Source organism: Lissotriton vulgaris, chromosome 2_1, assembly GCF_964263255.1.
Source record: "Lissotriton vulgaris chromosome 2_1, aLisVul1.2, whole genome shotgun sequence".
Classification (NCBI taxonomy): domain Eukaryota; kingdom Metazoa; phylum Chordata; class Amphibia; order Caudata; family Salamandridae; genus Lissotriton; species Lissotriton vulgaris.
In genome coordinates this window covers 1,978,166,094-1,978,186,368 of record NC_141687.1, presented here as the reverse complement: position 1 = coordinate 1,978,186,368, position 20,275 = coordinate 1,978,166,094, and the positions used below count along the sequence as shown (strand labels likewise).

The 20,275-nt window shown below is 45.8% G+C and overlaps 1 protein-coding gene across 1 annotated transcript in view; it reads right to left on the bottom strand.

Moving 5' to 3' along the window:
• Window positions 1-1,227: 1,227 nt before the first annotated feature.
• Window positions 1,228-20,275, bottom strand: part of SERINC4 (serine incorporator 4) — a 293,672-nt gene continuing 274,624 nt past the window's right edge. Inside the window, exon 11 of the mRNA XM_086958994.1 lies at window positions 1,228-1,441. Within this exon, the coding sequence (XP_086815120.1) occupies window positions 1,228-1,441 (214 nt within the window). The remainder of the gene's footprint in view (window positions 1,442-20,275) is intronic.

Sequence of the window (20,275 nt, the reverse complement as noted above, 5' to 3'; positions counted from 1 at the left end):
GTCCATCCCATGCCATCCATCCTAGCCTGCCTGTCTCTCATTAGTCTGGGAGACAGGTGTTGGAGGAGGACAGTCGATGAGCTCAGGGCGGAATTAATCCTCCTGGCCTTTTTGAAAGAAGCATAAACCCTGCAACATCCCTTCATACGCTGCAGACTGATGGTGGTTACAGAGGGAGAGTTTGGGTCAGTGGGCTGCAAGGTAATTGCTCCATCTACCGCAGTCCATTAACTTACCCCCATCCCCCCTCCCCCACCTCCCTCTTAACACATGTTTGACAGAAGGCTGTCACCTCCCACGCCACATTCACCAGGTGCATTTTCACATCAGGCATGTAATATTTAAGAATACATAATTAATGTGGGCTTAACTCGCTCTAGAATATGTGTATACATACAAATTAAAGGGCGCACAACATTTTTGAAACAAAGTTATCACTGGGTCAGAAGAACATATGCAACAAAGCATAGTAAAATGGACGGACATTGTGATGGTACCAAATACACTTTTGCCAAGATACTACTTTTGTCCCCTAACTTTGCACATAAAAGAGGAAACAGTTTTTGGTCGCTGTTGCATTTTAGGAGTCTGTAACACTGCGAGTAGCAGGATGATGGAAGGTAATTGCTGATGACCCCTTGAAACGTGCACAAAAGTGTCTGCCTCTGGAACATGTTGCATAATGATACACAATCTACAGTGCCCAAGTTCATGCTTCACGGCACAGGTCTGCTTATGGAAGATTTGGTATATTTGTTCGGAATTTTCAGACCAGACTCCTAGCTATAAAGCAGTGTACAAAAAGGTAGTTTCTGTGCTCCTTATGCAATGTTGACATTCTCAGAGAAGGTGTTATGGCTTCCAGGAGCAACTGCAAAGGTGAAACATGCCACGAAAGAGATCACCTATGGTTAAAATGAATGTCAGGAATGAAAGGCTAGAAAGACTGGCTAGGGCCTGTTTTTTGGAAACACCACAGAATGGTGAAGCAAGCCGCTGCAGCGAGACCACCACCGCACAGCCAGAGAATTGATATGGTAAGTCAAAGAGTGGTTTGCTCAGCACCTGCCTTGCTCATTGGCCACAAATCTAAAATCCGTCCAGCAGCGTCCATCAGTGAAGGAGCTCCTTACTCCGAGTACATCACCCTGCCGTCTTCTCTGTCTTTGACAAAGTGCCCAATCCCTGTGTCAGATGAGACCGTCCTTCAGGAAGGACACAACAGAGTTACTTGGAAACGGTGACTCTGCGGAAATGGCGCCGTCGAAAAATGTGTTGTGGTGGGCCCTTCCCACCATGCTGGTCGGACTCAGGAAGACAGAGGGGTGCCAGGAGGATCCACAGGTACAGCAAGGTGCATGCCCAGCACGATGCCACTTTCACCCAAAAGGTGGACCAGCTGCCATGGGTGAAGGTTGTCTCCAGAGAAGAGTTTTCATACCTGAGAGAAACAAGAGTTGAGGCAGCAGTCAGTGACAACACACTACACAGTTTCGCAAACTAAAATATGCAGCAGTTCCTTCCCCGAGCCTAATCTGCGGCGAGTCAACAGACCGGAAGTTCATTTGAGGAGACTTTAATTTGTTGTTCCAGGCAAAGCACTCCCTGTGTGCAGTACTTAGCTGGGTGGGAAATGTCACCGCAGACCCCAGGAGACCAGATTAGCCTCCTGGGTCCACTCATGTTACCGTGTCTCCCTGCTGGTCCCTCTGGAGAAATGCAGCTGGCCTCGCCGCGCTCACGGTTCATGCTGGAAGCAGTGGAAGCCAGGATTAATGGAGACTGGAGGGATTTGGCAACAGTGCTTTAATAACTCTGTAATTATTACTTACCTATATTTAATCTGCCACGTTTCCTTTTAGCATTATGTTCATTTTCAAAAATTGTTTATGATTTGGCCAAATGTGTATTTTATACTGAACGTGCACTTTTGGGGACAGCATAGCACCACACAAGGGGCGTGACTTTCTAGAAGCACGTGTGTGAATACACTAGTTGAGACCCTGACATTTGGGGACGGCCTTCCAGCTATGACATCCATGGCACTTCGCGGTGGATTAACAGAGGAGGTCAGCTTGCTATGAATTCACCGTGTGTAAGGGTGGACGGACAGAAGAGGACAGCCAGTGATGAAATATACCACTCTACGGTGTGGACCAGCTGGCGAGTCCAGTCTCTTATGAATCCACTGCTTAATGCTTAATTTGAGCCAGTGGTTGCTGGTGGGGGACTAGCACTTATTTTTCCTAACCAGACCTTGAGTAAAAGAGACAAAAACACACAGGAGGAAAGAAGAAGGAAGGGCAAGACTGAAAAAGCGTGAAAAAGGGAGAAAATAGGAACCTGCAAGAGTTAGACAGGGAGTATCTGGTGGCAGATTAAAAATGCAAGAGGTGGAAGCAAGACTACAAACCTTGGTATGCTGCATAGCTCCAGCAGTGGTTTCTTAGGAAAACTTTGGATCCCAAGACTTAGGGTCAAATGTATCACATTTTTACGCAACGCAGGGCAACAAGCCACCTTGCTGCACTGCACTGCTTGAATGATAGAGGGCAGAAATGCACCGTATTTAACATTATATGGTGCATTCCTATACTCTGTGCGCTCGCGCACAAACTGCTGCCTAGCAACAAGGCAGGCACCCGTGCACCATGGTGCAAGGGTGCCAGCGTTGTTGGGAGGATTATTTTGGTGCAATAAAGGTCCCATTCCTGCACAAAAACAATCCTCAGAGGAATTTTCCTCTCCTCTTTCTAATTGTGCTGCAGAATGTAGAACACTTAAAAAGAGGAAACAACAAGAGAGATAAAAATATTTATCCTGGTTGTGCTTCTGGTGGGCAGGTGTACAATTCTGATGCATTCCCAGGATTGCTTAATCTGGTAAGAAGTCATAATGCATGTGTGGATGCAAGGGAACACCCGCGCTCCACCCATGCATGCCTCTCTGCCACAGAGTAATAAAAGGCAGAAATTTGCACTGCCTTGCGTTAGTCTAGATCTATCAAGCCATAAATGCCACGCAAGGTGGCCTTGTATTGCTTAACAAAACTCATTTAGGTTTTGCGCCACCCTTGTGCCCTCTTGTGTGGTGCAAAGGAGACACAAAACCTTGATAAATATGGGCCTTATTGTTTTACAGATCAAGCACCACATCGAAGTGTCATCTAACAGAAGAGCAAAATCAAGGGGGATGATGGACGGAGTGTTGAATATTGCAAGCACTCATCCCCAGTCAACTGATCTGGGTTTAATCCATCATCATTCTTTAGCTCACTCCGTCACCCCAGTTCAGACATGGCTATAATGCAAATCAGTCTGACCCTGTGTCTCATGGGAACAGTCCAGCCCAGATTGCCAAGCCATGTCTTCCCTGGACCGTAAACAAGCATCCTGGGACCAGTTTCGGGCTCACAGCCCTCATCAGCCAGGCTATCTTGAATCCAGTGGCACAGTGAGCAAGGGACCCAGGTCTGGGCATACCCTGCCAACTTAGGGCGAACAAAGCAAAACCAAAGGGGATGATGGATGGAGTGTTGAACATTGCAAGCACTCACCCCCAGTCAACTGATCTGGGTTTAATCCAGCATCATTCTTTAGCTCATTCCGCCACCCCAGTTCAGACATGGCTATATGCAAATCAGATTGACCCTGTGCCTCATGGGAACAGTCCAACCCGAACTGCCAAGCCATGCCTTCCCTGGACCGGAAACAAGCATCCCCGGACCGGTTTCGGGCTCACAGCCTTCATCAGCCAGGCTATCTTGAATACAGTGGCAAAGTGAGCAAGGGATGCATGTCTGGGCATACCCTGACAATTTAGGACAAACAAACAAAACCAAAGGGGATGATGGACGGAGTGTTGAACATTGCAAGCACTCACCCCCGGTCAACTGATCTGGGTTTAATCCATTATCATTCTTTAGCTCACTCCGCCACCCCAGAATGGGGGTGAGTGTTTGCAACATCCATCATCCCCTTTGTTTTTGCTATGATCTAACAGAAGAGTCCAGCATGTAATTAAATCTGCCACTTTAAGGTGTGGACAAACGGAAGAAGCCAACCGGACATGAAATCCATTGTATTACAGTGTGAACTAACAGAAGCGGCTTGCCTGAGATAGAATGCACCGTGTTACGGTGTGGGGCAACAAAGAAGATCAGCTTGCTGTGAAACCCACCACATTAAAGTGTGGACTAACAGTTGAGACCAGCTTACAATGAAATCTTTTGCATTAGAAAATGGTACAACAGAAGATGTCAGCCTTCTTCGAAATCCCACATTAAGGTGTGGAGTAACAGAAGAGGCCAACAGCTATAAATCCACTGCATTAAAGTCTACTTAACCTCTGGTCTGCGGACCCCTGGGACCCGCGAAGCGTACTCTGAGGGTCCACAACAGATTATAAACTGAAATATTATTAGCAGATTAATAAAGAATATATACATAAGAAAAAATCAAAAGAAACAATTGTACTTTTTAATACGTCCTGTAAACATGTAGAAATTTGAAACTGAAGGCTAAAATTTAAAGTGGTATCCTTTTCTGATTTCTTAGGGGCAATGCAAAGAGGAGCGGCCCGTGCAGGTAAGAGCGGTGGGCAGGGTTGGGGTGAGTGAGGGGATTTGACAGATGACCACGAGGGAAAATTAAATAAATAATAAATTTTCCTTCGCAATCGTCTGTCGAAATCCCCCCCAACCGGCCGACTCCGAGGAGTATCACTGCGCTTTTGTAGAGGCAAATCAACTGTGCGTGCGGAGACTATGAATTTTTAGAAGCAGAACAAATTGTTTTGAAGTAGTTTCCGAAAAACAAGATGATTTGAACATTCTCTTAGATGAAGGGGGAGGTCGCTCCAGTATTTCGGTCCGAGAGAGATTTACCCCCTAATCTTGCTCTCCTAATTCTAGGAACCGTCAGCAGGTGTTTAGCTCTCGGGGGAAGATAGAAAATTTACTTTTCTGATAGATAGCTGGGGTCAAGATTGAGCAATGCTTTATGGATGGTACAACAGATCTTGAATTTTATCTGTTGATGTATTGGTAGCCAATGGAGTTTTAAAAGAAGAGGGCGGGAAGCTGATCTAGGTGGCATGTTCAAAAACAGACGTGCCGCCGTATTCTGGACCCCTTGTAGTTTGTTAATTGAAGTTTCATTAGCAGAGAGCAACAAACCACTGCAATAATCTAGGCGACTCAGTATGAGTGCCTGAGTCAGGGTCTTTCGAACGGAGTCTGGAAGTAAAGGAAAGACTCATCAAAGTAGGCCCAGAGTATGGAAACATATACCAACTGTCTGGCGAACTTGCTCTTTGAAAGTAAGAGCGTGATCTAACCGAACTCCCAGGTTTCTAACAGAAGTTTTTGGGACAGGAGTTTTTCCAAGATTGATAGGCCACCAATTGGGGGACCAAAATATGGGAGCCTCCCCAAAAAGTAGGAGCTCTGTTTTCCCGATATTGCATTGAAAAAAATTACTCCTCATCCATTGTGAAATGGCATTCATGCCCAGAGAGAAGGGCCTAGATGTATCAAGCCATTTGCGATTCTTTAAGGCCGAAATTCGCAGAATTTCGGCCTTAAGGAATCGCAAACGGACATTTAGCATCTTTTGGGATGTATCAGAAATTAGCAAAATAAGGAATCGCAAAAAATTGCGATTCCTTATTTTCTTTATGCATTTAAGGAATCGCAATTTTGCGATTCCTTAAATGGCATGTATGAAACTTTTTTAAATTGCGAATTCGGGTTAAGGAATCGCAAATTAACACCAATTTGAGGTTCGTGTTAATTTGCGAAATCCTTTTAAAAAACAAAATATGACTATTTTGAAGGTGGCATGTGACACACATACATGCCCATAGGGCATGTATGTGTGCCATATGCACACACATGTAAGTTTCAGGGGTGCAGCAGGGTGTCCATGAGACACCCCTGCACCCTTGAAATAATTCTCAAATTGCGATTAGCAAATTGCTAATTCGCAATTTGAGAATTACTGCACAATCATTCCTATGGGCCTCCTGGCCCATAGAAATGAATGGGAAATTATTCCTTAATTGCGATTAGCAATTTGCTAATCGCAATTAAGGAATTTTAAGGAATCGCTAAAAAATAGCGAAATTCTACATACATACCATTTTGCACTTCTCAAATAGCGATTCCTTAACAATCGCTATTTGAGAAGTGCAAAATGGTTTCTTGATACATCTGCCCCAAGGTCTACTGGATAGTAGGTGTGAGTTCATCGAAAGGAAAGAGCAGCTGCGTGTCGTCGGCATATGATATTGGAATGAACCCATATTTCCTTAGAACATTAGCCAAAGGAGCCACATAGACATTAAATAAGGTAGGGCTCAGACATGAACCCCGTGGGATTCCTTTGGTGAGTTCCATGGGTGCCGAACGATACAGGCCTAGATCAACCGCCTGAGACCCACCAGTTAAAAAACTTGCCATCCAACGAAAGGCAGAGTCTCTTAGTCCCCTTTCCTTCATCCTTCTGAGTAGTACTTGATGGGAAACAGTGTTGAATGCGGCGGATAGGTCCAATTGCACCAGAATCATGGAGTGGCCTTTATCTAGGGTCATTCTGAGGTTGCCTGTGACCACTAGCAGGGCTGATTCGGTGCTATATTTGGGCCAGAAACCTGACTGGGAAGGGTCTAGGCCGCCTGAAGATTCGAATTAACTAGAGAGATGTTTGTTGACATGTCTCCCTAGTACTTTACTCAGAAATGGCAAGAGTGAGATGGGGCGGAGATTGGTCAGATCAGTCAGAGGGGCCTTCGTGTTCTTTCGAATAGGCATTATCTGTGCTGCTTTCCATTCCGATGGAACATAACCTTCTCTTAGGGATAGATTCAAAAGATGTTCAAACAATGGAGCAAGTTGAGGAATAAGAGTACTAACTATTCTTACAGGGACCAAGTCGCAGGCAGAGCCGGATTTCACTTGGTGCATTAAGGCCTCTACATCTGTAGTGATAAGTGGAGGAAAATTCTCAAGCAGCGTGGAAGGAGTGAATACCGGCACATCTATTGTCAGAGGCATTGTGTGAGAAGTGTGGCTCACTGGTTAGAGCAGGCAGACCCTGAAGCAGAGGTCAGACCCGGGACCAGGGTTCAATTCCCGACGTGGCAGGGTCTTGAGCTCAAATGTCCACGGACTTGATAATTCTCGCTTCAGTGCCTGCCCTAATCATGAGTTCACACTCTGCAACTCTGGGCATTAAGCTTGCTTAATCTCCACAACGGCCCCCTGCGGCGGGATGCCTGGCTTTCACCTTGGGGATGCCCTGTAGGGGCTATCTCACAGGGAAAAAGCCAGGACGGGTTCCCAAGTCAAGCGCTTAGAGACCCCTGGGTGATAAGCGCTATATACAATACAATACAATTTGATGTAGACTACCTGAAGAGACGATACTATCGTAGATAGGTTCGAATTTTTGTGAGCAATATGATGCAATGCTATTTGTTACATGTATACTGGTTTCTGTAATTCTTAGTATGTTTTGAGGTTTAAATCGTAGAAATTGCTTAGGCATGGGTTCCTGGCTTCCAGGAGTGATTCACTGGGGGTCCACAGAAGTCAAAAGGGTAGGAACCTCTGGTGTAGACTAACAAAAGAGCTAAGCCAGCCATGAAATGCTCTTCTTTAAGATCTGCATTAACAGAAAATGCCAGCCTACTATGAAAGCCACAGCCTTAAGGTGCGGACTTACTGAAAAGGCTAGCCTGCTATGAAACACATCCACTTTAAGGTGTGGAGTACCAGAAGAAGGCAGCCTGTAATGAGATCCACCACTTTAAGGTGTGGAATAACAGAAGTATCTAGCCATTGATTGAATGCAGAGTGTTAAATTGTGGAATAACAGAAATACCAGCCTGTTAGGATAACTTCTGAATTAAAATGAGCCTCTGTTGTTAAGCCGTTGTAGAATTTAATTGTTTGTCTTGGATGGGCAAAAAACACATGTGACTCAGATGATCCTGTGATGTGCAGGTCTGGTCTGTGTTTCAATGCTAACCAACTCTTAACAAAACCAATAAATCTGCTCATTCACATTCTCCTCTTGCAATGCCCCCACCAAACCCATCGGAGTAGATTTATTCATGAAAATCGCGGCACAGGTACATTTTTTACGTGTGCAAAGCTATCTTTTGTAATCGCACAAGTGTTTTTTCCGCATTAAAACACTATTTATGCATTAAAGCTAGTCTTACTGACGGAGTTAGTCTGAAAATTAAGCCCTAGAGTGAAATCCATTCTGATATTTTTTAGTCAACCCATACATGTTTCTTTTTTTAGCTTATAGTTAGAGCTCCCGGTTTTATGGTATTTATTTTTTAACATTTCCGTCTGTATTTTCCATATTTATTTTGGGGCATCTTATTGATATTTAGCCATATTTATTTTGAGTTTTGCAAATATATGGAGTCTTACAATGGTATATTTCCACATTTATTTAACTGGTAAACATGCACTCATACTTTGCTGCCTGTCGAATTTTAGCAAATTAAGCAGCGAAATGTGGCGAAACACTACACCCACAGGTAAATAAATATCAGCATTATAATACAAATATATGTTAACATATGCCTGCATTTAGTTAAATCTCAACCTGTTTTTAATTTCCCTTGCTGTTTATCTGCTCAGCTGCTGTCCTGGGAAAACAGCATGGAAATTTGCCAAAAAGAAGCGCAATTTTCCGTATTTTTCTGCTTTCAAAAATAAATACAGACAGGAAATACATTGTTTTCTGTCTGTATTTTTCTGTAAAAACAGACAACTGGGAGCCTTACTTGTAGTCAGCCTCGGATTGGCAAAGCAGGCAATCGGGCATCAGCTGATGAGCCTAAGGCCAGTTGGTGGGCTGATATTTTGGTCTACTTAGGACTCAACCTTTGGTGCACAACTTGAAAGGGTGTTGTTACAGCCGTACCAAACAGGACCCATGCACAAGAAAAGTCAGGCTAGTGGGCTGATGTCAAAGGCAGAAAGACAATGGGCTGCTCCTACTGTCAAAGCATGAGGTGTGCCTGCTCTCTAGCTCCCTCCAGGTGTGACAGAGTCTGCAAGGAGCTGCTGATGAGAATCCATTAGCACTTAGTTTGCAGGGAACTGCAGCCGGAGTGAGTACTGGAACATCAGGTAATGGGGGTTGGTGAGGGCCAGCGAGGGAGCTCCTCATTTTATGTTTATCCTCCTCCACTCCATGCAACAGGCGAGATACATCAGTCTCTGCTTCTCCTTTGTCTGCCAGATATTAATTACTGCAGTCAACAGGGACAGGGTGTGGCCTTAGCTGTTTTTGGAACTGGGAAATCAGGTTCAAGTCCCATCCTGTGAATCTGAGCAAATCACTTAATCTACATGAACCTAAAAAGAAAATAATATGACCCTCTGTGATGTTGTGTGGTGCTCATGTAAAGCGCTCCAATGCCTCTGTTTAGTTTAGTTTGTGCTATATAAACTTCATGTAAGGAAAGTGACACTATTTTTACTTTCTCAGAACGTACATATGGTGCTAGCAGCAAGTAAAATAGAAAAACAGATGCACCTTTCACCAGTCTCTGAGCATTGGAGGCCCTCTCTTAAGTACTGCAAAAAATACAATAAATATCATAAAAGCCCAGGGTGAGTGTAAAAGGCAGTTTAAGTCTGCCCCAGATCATGTTTCCCAGTGAACAGTAATCAAAATATCCACTGCAAATGTATGGATCAAAAAAACAATTAAAATGAAGTTCCTAGTATTTGTGATAATTCTGTGCTTCTAAAGTATATTGTAACCATTGGAATGTTAATTTCCTATTTAAGTTCCGGACCTATAAGCCTTAAAACACTTTTATTACCGCAAATGTTTACCATCATTTAGCTCTATTATCCTAAGCAAGCAGAGTATTGCGAAAGGTTGCGATCTGTGAATGTGGACCACTTTTTTTTTGGCTGCCTGGGCCGAATTGTGGCCCCAATCCAACCCTGTTTATAGTGCACATATTTCATGTTCACTGTAAGTCTACAGATTCCTGCCTTCTGGTCTTATCCCATTTCCCAGTTGAGCTGTGAAATCTGACATGGCTTGCCGTGCTTGAGTTAGATTCTCACGAGGCTTACCTAGGGCTCTGTGACGCGATACCAGCCCTCTAATGAGCGCGAGCCCCGATCAGCCTGGCTCTATGATCTCAAATTGGCTTGCATGCAACCGGGCTATCGGGTCACACTGTCGTAATGAAGTCAGTTACCGTTCAGATTACAGTCTCCCTCGCTGCGGCGGTCCAGGAGGAGGCCAACTTCCAACAGTCTAATATAAGATGACTCTACAGCAAGTACAGCAACCACCTGAGCTATCTCTTGAATTATACCGTCTTACACTGCTGGATACACATAGATCTTTACAAGAGGCACCTTAGCATCGAAGGTCATCATACAACCATAAATTTTTCTTCTGTGGTAAATTGAGGGTAATCTGACAGTTACAGATTCGAATCTTCTGGCTAACTCGGGCCTTTATTCTTCTGTTTTTTGATAAAATAAACAGTCAAGTTAAATATTAAAAAATCCTGAGGACGTTTCTTCTAAACTGCAAGGCTGTGATAAGAAGTGGCAGGTACATAAACAAGCAAAATTGCATATGTTCTAATATCTAAACATGTTTTTAAATAATCATTTTCTGCAAGGGGCATGTCACTTTCACGTGGCATAAGAGGGTTCAGAGTTAGGACCCCGTATCAGAAGTCGGACCGTCCTTATACACACTTCAGATAGCACAATATTCTCGGTTGCATCTAGTAAAGTTAGACTTTTGGTCTAAGTTTACCTTTGTGAATACCGAAAAGTAGTAAAGTTAGAGTTTTGGTCTAAGTTTATTTACCTTTGTGAATACCGAAAAGTTGTAAAGTTAGACTTTTGGTCTAAGTTTAACTGTGTGAATACCGAAAAGTAGTAAACATACTCAAAAGTGTAAGTTTACTTTTGTGAAGCAGGCGCATTGTGTTTTTAATAGACAAATGCAAGTCAAGTGTAATTGTGAGCCTGTGTGGACCGGCCTCAGTCCTGTGGTTGCGTTGGAATGTTGTAGGCTGCAATTATCGAATCTAGTCTCCGGGCAGGCTCTCAGTAGAGAATTGAGAGGAATTAACTGGGTAGGTTACTCCACCACACTGGACAGTTACCCCTTGCGTGCGCGCTTTGGCCAACAGCCGTTGCGAGAACTACCTCGGTAGTGTTGCGCACGCCTGTTGGCCGACGCGGCTCCCGCCCACTCAATAGAACTCCTGCACCACGGCGGAATTTGCACCGCGGTTAAGGGGTTAAGAGACGAGGTGGTTTTCATGCAATACTGCTAATGTAGGGTTAAACCGACTGTTAGGAAAGGTCTCCTGCACAAGAGTGTCTTATGTGTGAACTCTGGCACAGAACAGAGAGCTCCTGCGCAATGCTTCATGATGCACTTGGACAGGGTAGCTTTGCACAATATTTGCTCTGGTTGTTACAATAATAGAGTCCAAAACTATCATTGTTGTTGTTATTATTATTATTATTATCTTCCACGTGTCTAGTTCTGTTTCATAGTCAATGCTGAGGCAGGTGGTCATTTGAAATTTCAGAGGCTCAAAAGGAGCCAAGTTGGTTTGAATCTTTCTTTAATAATGAGCGCCACCAGATCTGCACGGGATACTTATTTAGCAGCCTAAAGAAAGGTACCTGCAGACTGTAGCAGAACTCACCATTAGCATTTCATATAGAATATTAATATCATATTTGGCTTCAAATATTACACTTTTGCTGATGAAACATAGAGCTATTTTGAAATATAAAGAAGTCCTGAGAACCATCAGCTTTTGCCACATCGACTTTAAGCTCTCTGGATGGATGGACTGCAAGCGGCTCTCGTTCAAACCCAAAAAACTGAACTTATATGGTCTGGGAACCCTTGCTCAGATCCACTTGGTGAATACCCACCAAGTCTCATCTATCCCAGGGTGTTTCCGTAGTCCAGCCTGCTGCTGACGAGGGCCCCTGACTGACCGTTCTTCTAGTGTCAGTGGGGATCCACCTGTAGATCTTTCGGACCATGCGGAGGGTGTTGAAACAGGAGGATGAGATGGCGTTTACTTGCTTGGTCATGGAGAGTGTTGAGTCGAGGATGAATCCCTGGTTGCGTGCATGGTCGATGGGTGTTAGTGCTGCACCCAGGGCAGTCGGCCACGAGGAGTCGTCCCAGGCTGAGGGGATGAAGCCAAGGATGAAGACCTCCATCTTGTCCGAGTTCAGATTCAGACGGCTGTTCTTCATTCATTCAGCGACGGCTTTCATTCCTTCGTGGAAGTTGGTTTTGGCTGCGCGAGAGTCTTTGGTGAGGGAGAGGATAAGCTGTGTGTCGTTGGCGTAGGAGATGATGTTGATGTCGTGCAGTCTGGCGACGCGGTCGAGCGGGGCCAAGTAGATGTTGAACAGGGTCGAGCTGAGGGATGATCCTTGGGGTACGCCTTAGATGATCTTGGAGGCTTCGCATCGAAAGAGGGGGAGGCGGACGCTCTGTGTTCTGTCGGAGAGGAAGGAGGAGGTCTAGTCCAATGCCTTGCTGTGGATTACTGCATTGTGGAGGCGAGTGCGTAGGGTGCGGTGGCAGACTGTGTCGAAAGCGGCTGAGAGGTCCAGGAGGAAGAGGGCAGCGGTCTCGCCGTTGTCCAGCATGACCCTGATGTCATCGGTGGCGGCGGTGAGGGCCGTTTCGGTGCTGTAGTTGCTGCAGAATTCGGACTGGGATGGGTCCAGGATATTGTATTCCTTGAGGTAGCGGCCAGCTGTTTGTTTATGGTCTTCCCAATGCCCTTCGGCGGGAACGGGAGCAGGGAGTTGGGCCGGAAGTTCTTGAGCAAGGGGGTGATTTCGCGTGCTTCCAGCTCTCTGGGAAGGTTGCGGTTTCGAAGACGATATTTGTGGATTTGCGGAGGTGGGGTGCGATGGTGGCGCTGGCTTTGTTGAAAATGTGGTGAGGGCATGGGTCCGACCGGGAGCCGGAGTGGATGGTGCTCATGAATTTGATGGTGTCGTTGTTGTTGATGTTAGTCCATGTGAGCAGGGGGTCGCAGTGGGTGGTGGCCGTGGGGTCCGAGATGTCGTTGGCTGCCGTGGTGGTATTGTTGTCGAAGCTGTCGTGGATGTCTGCGATCTTGCAGTGGAAGAAGGAGGCAAGAGAGTTGCACAGATCTTGCAATGGTGGGATGTTGTTGGTGTTGGAGCTGTGGTTGAAGAGTTCCTTCACAATTTTGAAGAGCTCTTTGGTTTTGTGTGCGTTGTTGTGGAGGCTGTCCTTGAAGGAGGTCTTTTTGGCAGATCTGAAGAGGTGACGGTGTTGGCGCATGGTGTTCTTGTTGGTTGCTTTGTTCTCCGGTGTCTGTTGGTGGCGCCATTTCTTCTCCAGTTTTCGGCAGTTTTGTTTGGAGGTCTACGGTGCGCTAGCTGGGGTTCCTGTTGGTGCGTCTGTTGGAGGGGTTCTTGACCGACGCGAGGGTGTTGGCGTAGATCCAGCATCTGAGGTTGCTGGTGGCCGTGTCCGGGTCGGTGGGGATGGTGGGTGGGCTCCGGGCGAGGGTGGTGGTTAGCTGGTCTTCTGAGACTTTGCTTCAGAAGCAGAGGGGGGATCTGTTGGGTGCGGTGGTGCGTGGTGGGTTTCCGGAAGGTGAAGTGGATGCAGCGATAATCGGTCCAGTGGAGTTCGGTGGTGTGGCTGAAGTACACATGGGAGCTTGGGAAGAAGATAGGATCCAGTTTGTGGCCGGCAGCGTGGGTGGGCATTGTCACGAGCTGTCTGAGTCCGAGGTTGGCGATCAGGGTGGTGGAGTTGGTGTCCTTGTTGTTTTCGAAGTGGAAGTTCAGGTCTCCTAGGAGGATATAGTCTGTGGAGGCGAGGGCGTGCGTGCTGACGAAGTCGGCGATGGAGTTGCTGAACTGTGGCCGAGGTCCGGGTGGTCTGTAGATCAAAGTTCCTCTGAGGGTGGTGTTGGGATCGGTGTGGATCTGGAAGTGCAGGTGTTCGGCGGTGTTGAGGGTGTCATCGGAGTTGGTAGAGACCTTGAGGGTGGACTTGTGGATGATGGCGATTCCTCCTCCCACTCCATTGGTGCGGTCTCTGCGGGTGATCTTTTAGCTATCCGGGATGGCTATGGCGATGTCGGGTGCCGAGGAGTCGTTCATCCAGGTCTATGTCAGGAAGGGGACGCCTGGGGAGGATGTGTCAAGCAGGTCCCAGAGTTTGACGGCGTGTTTGCGTGCAGAGCGGGTGTTCAGGAATATGCAACGTAGGTGGTTGGGTCCTGTCCTGGTGGGCTGGTTGGCAGCTCTGGTGCTGGTGAAGCCGCAGTTCCGGCAGGAGAAGGGTCCTTGGGTGCGCTTAGGGGTGGCCTGGAAGCAGGTGTGTTCTCGTCCGGTGTTGAGTGCGTGGAGGGTGCTGGCATCGCAACAGAGTCGGGCTTCGTGGCGTTCGCGGGGGTCAGGGGTACTGGCGCTGGGTATGGTCCAGGCGCGTACGGGCGCAGATGGGCTTGCCTTCGGCGCTCCCGATGCATGCGGCCATGCAGCGGCCGCCATAAGAAGGGGAGGTGGGAGGAAGGAGCAGCTGGAGGGGGGAGCGGACGAATGAGCGAGCGGGAGCGGGGCTGCAGGGGATGCAGCTCTAGGAAAAATGGGAGGGGGGGACGGTGAAGGGAAACAGAAGGCAAAGAGTAATGGGAAGAAAAAGGAAAATGATCACAGTACACCATAATAACAAAATACAGTACCAATGACAGAAGCAATTACCCAAGAACAGTGCAAATACAAAAAAAGCAAACCTAGGGCCTACCACTGGCCACCAGGGATGAGGCACAGGTGGTCGCCTGCGGGTGGAGGCAGGACTTGAACTCGGCCAGCAGCAGTGGCAGCTGGGCACAGAGCACCAGTGCAGACAGGTGGAGCTGAGCGGCGTGGGGAGAGACCTGCCTGGAAAGAGGGTCAAGGGTCGTTCTTGATAAGGTCTTGCCTTTGTGGGGTTTGTAGAAAGCAACAAAGAGATATTGTGTCTTTCTAAATGATCTAGACTTGTCAATGTATAGTACATGAGGGCTCACTTAGCATCCAAAGTATGGTGAGCCTGTTCAGCAAGCCAGGTTCTGTGATAAAGATAGGGAGTTCAATGGATTAATTAAGGTGGAAATGTGAGACCACTTTAGGGGGGAATTTGGGGTTGGCGTGGAGGACAACCCAATCCCTGTGCATCTGGAAGAAAGATTTGTCCAATGGTAGTGCCTGAAGCTCACTTACATGCCTGAGTGAAGTGATGGCAACCGGAAATATCATCAAGTAAGAGAGAAACTGGAGGGACAGGAGTGGAGGGGTTCGAACCGAGGGGCTATTAGTCTTGTTAGTACAATTTTGAGGTTCCATGTCATGGCCCATGGGACCCTAGTAGGAATAACTCAAAGCCCTCCATAAAAGCTTTAATGACTGGAATTCTGAAGAGGGAGATGTGCTGTTTGTTCTGAAGATAGGCAGCTACAGCCATAGGCGTAGCCATATGGAAGTGAAAACCAAACCACTAGTCTGCTAATGAGGAAGGTAGCAGACAATATCCTGCACTTTAGCACCTAATGGGTCAATAAGTTTTGAGTGACAGTAGTACAGAAACCTCTTCCACTTGGCAGCATAACAGGCACAGATAGTAGGCCTGCGCACTTCATTGAGAATGTTTATGGATTTTATGAGCCAGATCGTAAGACTGAGAGAGCTGGGGTCTGGGTGCCTGATTACTCCATGGTGCTGTATGAAAAGGTCTGGCCTGTTGGGGAGCCTCTTGTGCGGAACCACTGAGATTTCGAGCAGAGTAGTGAACCAGGGTTGACAGTCCCAGGATGGAGCCACAAGGAGGAGAGTGAGAGACATCTACGAAGCCACCAAACCAAAACGGAATTAATGGGAGAGGTAGAAAGGATAGGCAATTATCCCTGACCACTTCATCCATAGTGCATTGCCCCTGGACTGTGGGTGTGGGAACTTGGAGGTGAAGCTTAGGCATTTGGCATTTCCTACCATGGCGAAGTAGTCTATCTCTGGGAATCCACCACAGCAGAAATACTGGAGGAGAATTTTGCGGAGTTCCCATTCATGGACTAGTTGCCAAATTCTGGTGAGGAGGTCGACAAAGTCATTGTACACTCCCAGATGGTACTCCACTAGCACACGGATCTTGTGGTGGAGAGCCCACCACCAAATACTCTAGGCTAGGTGAGAGAGCTGGAGAGATCGGTAGCCGCCTTGCTTTTGAAGATAGCACATGGATGCCACGTTGTCCATCTTCATGCGGAAGGAAAGCTTTCAATGCCAGGTTTACAGCTAGAAGTTTCAAGTAATTGATATTAGTACGGTGCTGAGTGGGTTCCGACAGGCCTTAGACAATCCGGTCCCATAAGTGCACACCCCATCCCATAAGAGCCGCGTTCATTGTAATGGTCCCCTGTGGAACTGGGTGAAGGAAAGACCACCCCTGCAACAGGTTTGGTGGTGTTCCACCACTGCAGAGAGCAACAAGTACAACGACCAATCAACGCTAGATCGTCCCAGTGGCCCTCCGCTTGAGACCACTGGAGCGCTAAGCACTCCTGCAACAGACACAGGTGTAACCTGGCATGTGGCGCTAAGGTAATACAGGAGGCCATCATGCAAAGGAGACGCAGGACTGTCCTGATCTTGACTTGGTGGTCTGATTGAAATTGAGGGATTAGTGTCTGTATAATCTGAAGGACTGTATCCTGGCCGCATTTGGATAGGCCATGCCAACTTTTGAGTTGAGGACTGCCCTGTGTTATGCCTGTTTCCGGAGAGGCTATAGGTCGGATTATGTAGCATTGATGGTAAACCCTATCTCGTGAAGGAGGTTTATTGTGACCTGTATGTTTGCAGCAGTTCTGATGAGGGGCACTCTTGATGAGTCAGTTGTCCAGATAGGGTAAGACATGCACACCCTGTCTGCGCAGAAGATCAACCACCACCGCAATGCAATTGGTAATGCCTTCTGCTGACTACAAACCTGAGATACCGGTGCTGTGCCAGGTCGATTGGTATGGAGAAATAAGTGTCCTCCAAGTCAAGAGTGGCCATGACGCCTGAAGAGTAACAGTGTGGAGGTGCTCTGAAAGAATGTAGTCATTTAGGAGGCAGAGGTCTGGAATGCCTCGGAGTGAACTGTTTTTTTTAGAGATCAGGAATTACAGAGAGTATACTCCTGTGCCCTGCTGATGGGGGTCGGGGTCTATTGTGGAAACTAGCAAAAATCGCTGTTAGCATGAGCTGAAGCCATTTAGTTATGGCAGCCATTTTAGTTAGCCATGTGCTCGCCATGTACTTCTCCCGTCTTCACTGTTGCCTGCCCTTGCATTTCGCTTGAGTCATCAACTATAATTAACTATTTAGCACTTAGACAGAGCCTTGCACATTCTCAGAAAGCCCTATAGCTGCCAGAATGCATCTGTCTTAGTGTATAACTGTCAGGCTATTCCAACTGATGTAAGGGTTTTTGTTACTCCTCCCACTCTGTTGACTAAGTAGTTTCCAGTTGTCTACATATGTGAATAGCTATTCTTGTGTACACTTGTACCTTCTCTTTATGAGTGTTCATGCTTACTCAGCTATAAACTGGCCATAAAAGTCCCATGGTTTCTGTACTCCTTGGCCTACCTCCTACAGTGGCCTGAGGGTAATGTATTGACGTTGTCTCCATCATGAGAGGTTAATAAATCTCTTTTCTTTGATTTTACAGCTTCCGTGCCAATTTCTATTTTGTTAGTCTAAGGACTTAAGGACAAAGAAGGGCGAACCCCTGCACCAGTGGGCCCCTGAAAAGGCTCACTCCCACAAATTGGCGTCCAACGTGGGGCTCATCGGAGATGCGGTCGCCCAAAAGAGTGGTCTCGACGGAGGTTTGGAATCTCGCCGAGGATGTACACTGCACAATGAGACCCTTGTCTTTGCAGACCAAAGTGCTTTTCCGATTTTCCCGACTTGACCCTCCAGGTGGTGACTGGTCCCCGACTGAGATCCCTTTGGCATTCATCTAACAGTGACCATTAGGTCGATTCAGAGCTTTGCAGTTGGAAGCTGGAGACTTTTGTTTGGTAAGGTCGAAATGCGATACTCTAGTTTTGGATTAGCTTGGCCAAGATTCTGGCTTGTTTGCTTGTTTGCTACAGCAAATAAAGGCAGGTAATGAGGAGATTTTTCTCTACTTTTGGATAATTCTTAGGATAAATACGATTTGACTATAATATTATATCACTTTGTAATATTTTTAGCATGCCTGCTCCTAGCAAACTTTGTAGAATGTGTTGCTGTTTTGGTGGTACCAATTTGGATGTAGAAAGTACTCCCCTACTAGGGGATACTTATTAGGTTTATGTACATTAAATATGGTATTTCTTCCATAATGTATAGTACACTGCGGAACAAATACACTAAAAAGGATCCTGATCTACGCACTTAGTAAAATTAGTAAATGGTGATACAGAGCGCTTTTGAGTGTTCCGTCAGCTCCATTTGTAATTCTGTGTATTTTGAAAAAGGTCTGTGGCTAGAGCCTGTTTTTGTTAACATGACATGGTCTTTGGGCTAATTACTTGTCTTGGTGCAGTCTCTGTACTATTTTTGAGAGTCCTTTCGTTTGTAAATATGATTTATAATTGGTATTTACAAATGGCTTGGTGAGTGCAGTCTGTGGACTGCCTCTTGTTTTTGTCCTAAGTGTTGGTTTGTGGGTTGATTGTTTGTTTGAGTGTCTATGTAGTTTGTGGACTGACACCGGTGGTGATGCTTGTGAAGTACTTGTTTGAGTGAGTAGCGACTGTGCTCTTTGTGTAAGAATGGCTCACCTTAGCAAGCAGTCTTGTGTTCTGAGTGTGTGGCCCCTTCTTAAAAATGTCTGGAATGAGCTCAATTTGGCTTGTTGTTGTCATTGTGTTCTGCAGATGCCATTGGAAGAATTACACTTTAAAATTCAAAGGATAAATTATAAAACATATGCTAAATTGCTGCCCACTACTATTACAAGTAAAGCAGTAACAAAGTATAGATGTGTGAATATTGCCACAATGGTAAAAAAAAAAAATAGAATTAACACTCAATAGGGAAAAAATAGGCCTCACAGAAAGAGAAAAAAAAATTATTTGTGTGCTTTACACAACTAGGACTCAATACAAAATGTTACAGCGTTTTCCTTAGATACATAATATTAAATATTAAACGGCATTCACATTATCTGAGTAATTGGTTGCTCCTAAAATAAAAGTGTCCTTTTTGTACCAAATTGCAAAATGATAGATTTTGACTGGCTTGGAATGCCTGGGTTTCAAATAGAATGAACTGTGCTCATTCCCGGCGCTCGAAAGAGAACTTTTAACAGCTGCTCAAAGCTGTCTGTCCGAAGGAAGCTGTCTGTCAGAACAGTTGGAGGTAATAAATGGTTTATCAACTTTATGGAGTTTCTGAGAGGACATTAGAATACAGCAAGGCCTTTTTCTCCTGAAAGAGCATAGAAGTTAACGCTGCTGGTCGTAAAACACAGATGAGCAAATAACACTTGGCTCATGAACTACAGATACACGCTGTGGCACCTTGGTTTTAAGTTAGTACAACATGGTATGAAGGCCTGTGCATTAAAGACTACTGATTTTGAAAAGTTAGAAATGCAGCTTCATTATTTTAGATAAAAGAGAAAGGATTAAAAGTAAGGACTTTCTTACTTGTTGCTTTCCTAATAAAGCACATCTGTGGATCTGATGGTCAATAATTACTGCCCTCTAAAAAGTGATACAAACTTTTTATTTTTCAGTTAAGCTTCTGTGCTTAGTGGTATAAACAAATATGTTTAAAGGTAAAAAGAAAGGAATAAGGCTTGCTTTTTATATGTGGAAACAACAAAAGGGTTAATGATCATTATTTAAAACAAGCATTGGCATAGCCAATAGGTCTCGCCTTTGGGACCTTAGAAGTGTTTAGTTACCCAGCACAACCTCCTTGATGTAACAACATCAAGTGTTGCATGGCTAAACACTTCTAAGGTCCCAACGGCGAGACCTATTGGCTATGGCAATGCTTGTTCTTTATTGCTGGTGGATGGGAGGGTGGGGCAGAGGCAACATGGATAATGCCCCGGTTACTTACCGGTAATCTTCATTACTCCGAGTATAGTCTTCCTCGCCACATGAGTTACAAAGTGAGCTTTAGCTCCACAACAGAACCCTC